Source organism: Rattus norvegicus, chromosome 3 (assembly GCF_021556685.1).
Source record: "Rattus norvegicus strain SHRSP/BbbUtx chromosome 3, alternate assembly SHRSP_T2T, whole genome shotgun sequence".
NCBI classification, from domain to species: domain Eukaryota; kingdom Metazoa; phylum Chordata; class Mammalia; order Rodentia; family Muridae; genus Rattus; species Rattus norvegicus.
Genome location: NC_141536.1, coordinates 105,184,586 through 105,193,560, shown reverse-complemented (window position 1 = coordinate 105,193,560; position 8,975 = coordinate 105,184,586). Strand labels below are relative to the sequence as shown.

General features: G+C 55.6%; 1 protein-coding gene across 2 annotated transcripts; it reads left to right on the top strand.

Annotated features, from left to right (window-relative positions):
• The first annotated feature begins 392 nt into the window (after window positions 1-392).
• Window positions 393-8,296, top strand: Ankrd63 (ankyrin repeat domain 63). Of its 2 annotated transcripts, XM_087654591.1 has the most exons (2): window positions 393-5,177; window positions 6,840-6,866. In XM_087654591.1, the coding sequence occupies exon 1, from the start codon at window positions 3,986-3,988 to the stop codon at window positions 5,156-5,158; it is 1,173 nt and encodes a 390-aa protein (XP_087510717.1). In that variant the 5' UTR covers window positions 393-3,985; the 3' UTR covers window positions 5,159-5,177; window positions 6,840-6,866.
• The last annotated feature ends 679 nt before the right edge of the window (window positions 8,297-8,975 follow it).

The following is an 8,975-nucleotide window of genomic DNA, read 5'->3' as shown; positions in this document are numbered from 1 at the left end:
CAGTCTCCCTGTCCTAGCCACACTGGATACCATCAGGGTGGGACATCCACACCCCCAGGCAGTGCCCTAACCTCAACCCATTCCCAGAAATCCTATTCTGCTCTGCCTTCTTACCTTCTGTGGAGATGAGAACCCAGACTGAGGGGAACTCACTGAAGCAGGTACATGGGCCTCAGGTAGAGCCAGCAGAGTCCTGGACAATAGCCACAGTCAATACCCACAAACCCACAAGAGAAGCCACCTTCAGTTCTCTTGCCAGGCCAGGATGCAGCCGGGCAAACGGGAAGGAGTTGCAATCCTGCCTCCCGAAGGGTCACTGAGTGGCTTCTCAGGCAGTCTGAATACCTACCTGCTTTCTTTCAGTCTGATGCCCAAAAGGGCTGGTTCTAGGCCCTGGAGATGGGTTAATCTGTGGTCACGGGGGAAGTACAGAGGAAGAATTGATGTCCTCCCCTGGGCCCTGGACACCTGGGTTCCATCCCTGTTGTGCCATAAGGCCAGGTTCCCTCTTGCTCATGATTTGCATCTCCATTTGACATGGAGAAGGGTCCTCACCCCTTAGGAGTCCCATGGTTGACTCAGTACCAGATCCTCTGCTGACTCACCCCACCCCCCCTTGCACACACACACACCCCTCCCAGCTCCCTGCAGCTCCAAGGCACGTGCCACTAGGCTCAAGCCTGAGGAGCTAGCAAGTGCAATGTGACAGAGTGAGGGGGCTGGTGACACTTGAAGAGGAAAGGAGGGGGCGGGGAGGGGCAGTTACAGACAGACAGACTTGCAAACTGAGGCACCTCTGGGAGGAAGCCCTTTTGCCAGCCTGGGGCCTGCAGGGGGAGAAGCTGGGTAGGTGGGAGGGGAGGAGTGTGAAGTGCCTTCCTGCCCCCTGCCTGCACAGCTCCTTCTCCTGTCAGCTTTCAGCTCCCTAAGCGACAGCTTCTAATTCCGGCTGTTGGAGCCTCTGTGCTCCACAGCGAAGTCTCAGCTTTTTTTTTTTTTCTCCCCCCAGCCTTTGCTGTTTCTTTTCTGTTCAGAACACAGTGAGCCCAGGGAAGAAAGTCAGAGCAAAGGCTCTAGGTTCTGAGACCTGGGAGGGAACTCAGCCCAGACCAGAGTGAGGCTCTGAAGAAGACTTGACCAATTTTTCCCACACACAAATACATTGTTTCCCTCTACCACAGGCAGTAGGGGCACAGGCAAAGCTGAGCTGGTTCAGGGAGGCTCTTGAGAGGAGGGGCTTGGCCAATGAGCTCTTCTGGGGTTTGGGTGCTTTTCTTCTTGGCGGTACACAGCCTAACCTTCCTCTTGATCCCGAAGGAAGAAGAGAAGAAAGCATCTTCTCTCATGGTGCAGACAGAGAAGATGGAGTCCTGAGAAATAAAAGCCTTTCTTCTGCTGAAGAAGGAGGGAGAGCACCCTATTCCTTTCCTTGGGGCGGAGAGTGCTCCCTGGTCCTTTGATGGGATGGACTTTGAGGGCCCTCTAAATGAGGTGGTGCTTTTCCAACACTGGCTCCTGATCCCTTGTGGTGCAGGCTGAGTTTCTCTCTCTGCTTCCTCTTACAGATAGGAATGTGCAGGCCTGGGGTGACACTGCCAGTCCACAACACAGGCTGAGACCTCGCTCCCATGCCAAGAATTGTGTGTGGGGCTAGCTTCACCTACTGTGCACTTAGTAATATGCCTCACAGGACAAAGGGGAGTGTGGGTTCCTGTTGTAGGGTCTAGCTTGAATCCACTCCTAGGCCATCCTGGAGCCTAGGTGTTCCAGAAGACATGGATGCTCTCCCGCACCCCGCCCCCACTGTCCAGCAAGAGCACTCCTCACAGAATCCTCAGGAGTGTCCTGCAAAGCCACCTACTCTTCCCAGACTGAACACCCCCTCAATTTTTCACTGAGCTTCCTTTCTCTTACAGCATAGGACCCCTGAACACAGCCCTTGACCTGTGCCTGTTGGGTGCCTTTGTCCCTGTAACCCTCTGTCTGGACCATCTTCCTTGTTTCTTAGCAGCCAATGTCACTCGTCCTTAAGGACTAATTCTGCTGCCTTCAGAAGACCTCAGTTCCCACTCTTTCCCAGTATTCATCTGTCCTTCCACTGGCTGTCTGAGTTTTGTATTTAGCAAATGTTTTCAGTCCTGGGTCAATTCTCCTTCATTCAGAATTGTTTGTACATCTTCCCTTAACATCGCTGGAAAAACAATGGTAGGGTTCTCATGTAGCCCAGGCTGGCCTCAACCTCACTATGTAGGTGAGGATGATCTTGGAACTTCTGATCCCCCTGCCTCCATCTCTCAAGTGCTGGGGCTGTTAAGTCCTGGTTTCATGCTGGGAATCAAACCAATGGTTTTGTGTATATTGGGCAAATACTCTACCAGCTTCGAAAAGTCCCCAGCCCTTCACTTATTCTACAAATAAATTCCATTCCAACTATTGTCAAGCCCTCTAGACATGGGAGCTTGTGGGACACTCATTGTAAGACTCAGCGAAGGCCTTCAGTATTACTCCTCCTTAGCACCTATGAGTTGTCCAAAGGAAGATGTCCAGTGAGTTTTCCACACATCTGACTGGAAAAAAAAATGGATCCCCGGTTCTTTCTTTAGGGGGTCAGGTAGAGAGCTCTGTGGCCTAGAGATGGTTTTTGTGCTCAAGAGAATCCAGCCTTCTGGGGGAATTCTTGCTTGTGTCTTTTGCCCTTTCCTAGACTTTAGCCCTAGCTCATCCTTGAGGGGACAGTACCTGGGGAGTCCTGATGCCTGCACACTCTCAGATCCTAAGGCACCTGCCCTGGGTCACAGCGGCCAGTGTCTAGTCAGCTTGCTCCACAGCGACCGACCGACCGTGGAGCTGGCACGCGGGCGCGCTGTCAGGTTTGGAGACGTCTGAGATTGGAGAATGCACCCCCGCCCTGCTCTGAGTGAGCGTGTGCGGGAGGCACAATTGTGTGTGACTGTGATTCGCTGCACTTTAGATGGCAGTTATCAGCCAGACTGAGCGCCCTCAGTCCGGAGCACAAATGCCTCATACCCCAAATTACTCCACCTCTGTCTCTGGCCCACCTCAAGTTCGTGCATTGTCCAGTTCTGTCCTCGTGGGGTCCCAGTCCCTTTAACCTAGAACCGATGGTAGGAGCTCCCGCCAGTTTCTAAGCAGCCGACGCTACCGATTCTGGCGGAGGCGGGGGGGCGGGGAAAGAAGACTGAGATTTTAGGATTGGCCCCGCCGGGTGCATGTGGCCCCCGGCGAGCAGCCTCCGCCCCCGCCCCGCAACCGCCGCCGCATTCCCAGGGGAGCGCGGAGGAGGAGCCGCTCCCCAACTTCGTGGCCCACGAAGGGGTGGGGGGTCAGGGGCGGTCTCCCTCGCCCTGTCCGTCTCTGCCCTGAAGGTGCAGCCTGCTTCCAGAGCAGCCATTGCCATGGAGACCCCCGAAGCTATAAAGCCAGGTATCTAGGCGTCGGGTACCTCACGAGCCGCTGAGCCCCCTAAGTAAAAAAGCAAGCCTCCCGGCCCCCGCAAGAGAGGAGGAGGTGGGGAGAGGCTCCGGGAGCTGGAAGAGCAGCGCTCCCCGCCGAGGCTGGAGGCAGGCGCGCCAGGCGGGAGCCACCCGCTCAGCAGGGGAGCAGGGGCTGCCCGGGGTACCGGTGAGTGGCGCTGCTCCAAGCCACGAGGGACCAAGGGGCGTCGGATACAGGGAAGAGGGCCCAAGAGTTGAGGAGGCCGAGCTTGAGCGGGAGTCAGAAGCAACAAATAGCCACCTCCGGGCGGGGGCCAGGGAGGAAAAGCAAGACGTCCCGGGAGCAGCGAGGCAGCGGAGAGGCAGGGAGACCCGAGCGGGAACTGCAGGAGACTCGGCTACAGCCACCTACGCACCGCGCGGGAAGAGCGGTACGGGTGTCCGGGCCGGGGCCTTAGCCCCGTGGGGTGAGGGAACAGGGGCGCCCCCGTGCGGAGCTTTTGGACTTCCCGGGCGCGGCGGCCGGAGCCATGCTCAAGCCCAAGGACCTGTGCCCCCGAGCGGGTACGCGCACCTTCCTTGAGGCCATGCAGGCGGGCAAAGTCCACTTGGCCCGCTTCGTGCTGGACGCGCTGGACCGCAGCATCATCGACTGCCGCGCCGAGCAGGGCCGGACGCCGCTCATGGTGGCCGTGGGGCTGCCGGACCCCGCGATGCGCTCGCGTTTCGTGCGACTGCTGTTGGAGCAGGGTGCGGCCGTGAACCTGCGGGACGAACGCGGCCGCACTGCACTCAGCCTGGCCTGCGAGCGAGGCCACTTAGACGCCGTGCAGCTGCTGGTGCAGTACAGCGGCGATCCGGAGGCGACGGACTCGGCGGGCAACAGCCCGGTGATGTGGGCGGCGGCGTGCGGCCACGGGGCGGTGCTGGAGTTCTTGGTGCGCTCTTTCCGCCGCCTGGGCTTACGCCTTGACCGCACCAACCGTGCGGGCCTCACCGCTCTGCAGCTCGCTGCCTCCCGCGGCCACGGGACCTGTGTGCAAGCCCTCACCGGGCCTTGGGGTCGGGCAGCCGCTGCGGCAGCGGCCCGGGGCTCCAACTCCGACAGTCCCCCTGGCCACTCTGCCCCGGTGCCCAGCCCAGAGCGTCGACGTCCCAGCCCCCGTCGTCTGCCGCGTCCTCTTTTGGCACGGTTTGCGCGAGCTGCCGGCGGCCACGGTCACGGTCACGGCCATGGCCACGGCCACGGAGGTGAGCTTGCCTCTGCTGGCAAGGGCTCGGGCCGTCATAGGGCACAAGGCAGCGAGAGGCCAGAGTTGGGCCGGAGCATGAGCCTAGCTCTGGGTACCATGACGGAGGAGGAGACAGCACGCCTTAGGGCAGGAGCTCTGATGGTTCGACCAAACTCACCCCAGTCTTCGGGGAGTGGGCGGTGGCGTTCACATGAGGTGCTGGAGGGAGCGCCACTAGCCTTAATGCAAGCCCCGGTCGGCCTTAGTCCTCATCCCGAGGGTGGCCCCGGCTCTGGCCGCCTGGGTTTGCGCCGACGTTCCACAGCCCCAGACATCCCCAGCCTGGTCGGGGAGGCTTCAGGGCCTGAGAGTGGTCCAGAATTAGAGAACAATGCTCTGCCTTTCTCAGTGCCTGGGCCAAAGCCTTGGCAGGCGGGCACAGAGGCTGTGGTACTTCAGGCTCAGCGGTAAGGAGCACGAAGGTCGAGCCCTGTAAAAGTCCACTGTCTCTAGTTACTGAGATATCTCCCTTTGCTCCAAGTCCTTCCTTTCTCTGCAATTTGCTGACCCCCCCCCCCAGTCCCCACTGCTAAAGGGAGACCTCCTGTAGACCTCTACCAGTTGTAGAGATCCCATCTTTTTGTGTGCTCATTGGTATTTCCTATGTAAATCTCCCACCTTCCTCCAACGTGGCTTTCTTGTCCTGGGGAAAAAGGAGGTGTGAACGGCTGCTTCTGTAGGCTTCAGCTTTCTAGCCAGAAAGGTGGACGGTTCAATCCCAATCCCAGCCCTGAGGTTCAGCTGCCTAGTCTCGGTTCCTGCAGGACCCCCTGCCTATTTCTAACTTTCCCTAACACCTTGGCAGCCAGGGTGGCAGTAGAACCGGCTCTGGAGAACAAGGACCCAGGCGACTGTGCCTGCTGATGCTGACCATAATAGTTGACCAACTACCGAAGTCTCCCTTCCCTATAAGGTTGGAGAAAGGGAGGAAACGAGGTAGCCCCATAAGCTTTTTGGACAAGAGTGCTGATTATGAAGCAATCCAGTGGTTAAGGTTTTCTGAGGCAGAAATTCCTCATTCAAGGCAAAGATATTTTGGAACTTAATACCCCCTTTAGGTATTTACTAGCTTTCCCTACTGGGAAATAAACTTCCTTTGACTCTGTCTCAGTCAGACTCAGGATTCAACTTCATTGGCATCGTAGGCTTGCTACTGTAAGCCCCTACTAACTCTTGGCTTCTGGGGCAGCTTGACCCCCAAAAGGATTGCAGTTGAATTTCATCTCTGAGGTTCAATGCTTCCCTCATCTTGGCCCAGCCTTAATTAAATTTCCACTTCGTCCCGGAGGCCTGAAATGGAAAGGACATAGCACCCCACCTCCTCCTTCCTCCCAGCTCCCCCATTCCGCACGTGGGTGCTCCAGGAGGGTGGAACAGCTAGGAAGGACTTGCTTAATTGTATTTCTCCCAACCCTCAAAAGAACTCGTGTTTTGAGCCTTTGTGTATGAAGCAGAAAGCAGCAGGTCTGATCGGAGGCTTAAGAAACTGACAACGTCTCTTTAAATAGCACCTCCGCAAGGGGGATAATTGACTAGAGTGTTTGCAACGTTAAACGGCGGCGGGCGCGGGAGTCGAGAGCCCACACGAACCGCAGGTCCCGGTCTAAATTACATCAAACTCCCGAGAAAGCATAGGAAGGGGCTGCTAAATGTCTCCTGCTTCTTGCTGGGCTGTTAATGGAGGGCAGGGCAGATGATGGATGCTAGATCGAGACCAAGGACCCCTGCCTGGGCTCCACCGCGTGGGATGCAGGCCCAGCCCAGCTTCCAGCTTTTATTACTGGGCAGATTAGTGAGTCAGAGGCAACTGTGGAGAAGTAGTTAGCCCCCCTCCCCGCGAAGTCTTTTGTCCTCTCCCTCTCCGCCCCTGCCCTCCAACACTGTACCGCCCCAGAGAGGGGGCGAAGAAAGGAGTTTGGCAGGTTGTATGCTCTACGACCCCAGTGTCAGTGCTAGCTCCTGGTGGAAGATCTGTACCAGCCAGGTGGGGTAAAAACTCCTGCTTCAAGGCAGAGAAAGTTTTCTGGCCGTAATAGTAACTCGGGTTTTTGTTTGTGAACCCGGAAGAGTGAGCATGTAACCCCGCACTTGCCTGCGATAAAGTCTTTTAAGACGTTGATCCTTGTGGAAGATCATCTTTGTGGAAAGGTTTCTCACCAGTCACTCCGAGGGATCTGCCAAGAGAGAATGCTGGTGCTCAGAAACTGGGTCTGCGGTAGAAGGGTAGGAAGTCGGAAACCAGTTTTTGCCGGGGCCACAGAGCTCGGCAGTTCCTGTTCTTCCTCCCTTGCGTCCGAGGCCGCGCGCCAGCCCACAATTAGGACCGTAATCCTTGCTGCCCCCTGGTGGCACCTCTGCACTCTCCTCGCTGCGCCCTGGGAGCTCAGACTTGGCTTTCATCGGGAGATCATCGATGTGTAACTTCTCCCTCTGTGTGCTTTTTACCCATGAAGCGTGTTCCTCTCGTAAAATGTTAAATCCGGATACTTGAAGTCGCTTCACTTCAATGAAGTGAGGAACAGTGAACAAGGAAAGTCAGCACTGAGTGTAGTAAGAAGTGCTCAGAAGCCCACCAAGAACCCCAAGTCATTTTGCAAGCTAAGGGTACTGTTGGAAGATCTCCTGCTATCTTTAGAACAGCTGGAGCTGCCAACCCTTGTTGCTTCTGAACCTTGACCTGACCATGTGTGTTGTCTTAGGACAGTTGCTATCCATTCTGGGGTGATCTCTCTGCCACCCCACCCCTCCTGGACACACACAGATAGACGTTCCCAGCCTTTGCCCCCCCATACCCATACACACACACCTGCCTTTTCTCACCCTGAGGGTCAGAAGAGCAGTATACCACAGTGTCTGAAAAGTCAGAGGAGGTCCGGACTGGGACACCCCAAGTGAGTAGTGCTTTTTCTCTGACCCTTCCTCACTCACATTCCATTTTCAACAATGTTTACTTTTAGTGATGTTTTTAATGGTGTAAGGATACTTTTTTTTTTTTTTTTTGGCTTACAAGCACCGTGAAATCTGGTTCACACATTATGTCCAGGGGTGCTGTCAACCATTCAGTGTCACTGATGTGTACCCCTGTGGGAGCGTCACCTTGGTGAGTCTCTGTTGGGTAAATGCTTACTCCTGTCTATTCTGTGGAGTTGCTGGAAGACGGATGGTCGGAAGTGACATTTCTGATACACTGTAGATCTTTCCCATCTCAACTGAGTTGTGGGCCTTGTTGTCTGCCCTTAGCCTCAGCTAAGCCTTAGCAGGCTCTGTATAGAACTCCAGCACACTTTACTCTCTCCAGACCTCCTGTTAGCTCTAGGTATACTGAGGCTGCGGTCCTCCCTGTCCCCTCCCGGTGTAGAAGTGACTTTGCTGCATACTCTGCTTTTCCTATCATTGTCATCATTGTGAAGAGTCGCCCCAGCCACTGGCACTTAGAGCTGGTTGGTTTTGGTATGGTGTAAAGGGCATCGGCACATGCGTGTGGAGCAATGTGCCGAAAAAGACCAGCAGGGGTAGGAGCAGCTAATAAACCCAGTGTTGTTCTGTTTGGAGAACTGGCCTCTCTTTACCTTCCTGCTCACTGCTGCCTCTTGGCTTCCTTTGAAAAGACAGAAGCATACACTTGATTTGGTGGCATGCCCTACCTTCATCAGCCTTGACCATGGCCGTTCTACAGCTAGAGAGTCATAGGGGCTGCTTCCGGGCCGGGACCGGGGCCAGGTCTGGGTATGGCTCCTTGCTCCAAGTTAAGTGGTTTCAGTGAGCATTGTGTTGGGTATAAAGCTCAGAAGAGGAAGATTGGAATCACTGTCAGAGTAAAAGTTAAAAGGCCACTTTTCCCACTCCCCAACCCCAGGGGAGTTTCTGGCTACTTTTCTGCTCTTTTGAAATTTCAGTCTTTCAGTTTTAAGAAATCAACATGGGCTGCTTTCTCATAGGTAGAAATTTCAAGAAACTTTCTATGGGCAGCCTGAAGACCAGCAGAAGGGAGAAACCAAAGTTGAGAGAGGTCAGCCTCTCTGGCCACAGGTTGCCAGAGCCCTCCCATAGCCTCCACCCAGTGGTTCCTCAGAAGGCTCGGGCTAACCAGAGGGCTTCTTTCCCCTTTGCTTCCATCCCTAGGGCCTTCCATTTCTGTCTCCTCCTTCCTCTGCCCTCATTGCAGGTGTCCAAGCCAAAGAAGCTGTGTGTTTTGTGGATTCAAGTAACTACAGAGGAGCCCACCAGG

Coding starts and splice junctions, on each gene's coding strand:
- Ankrd63 (XM_087654591.1), top strand. CDS start 3,986: ATGCTCAAGCCCAAGGACCTGTGCCCCCGAGCGGGTACGCGCACCTTC.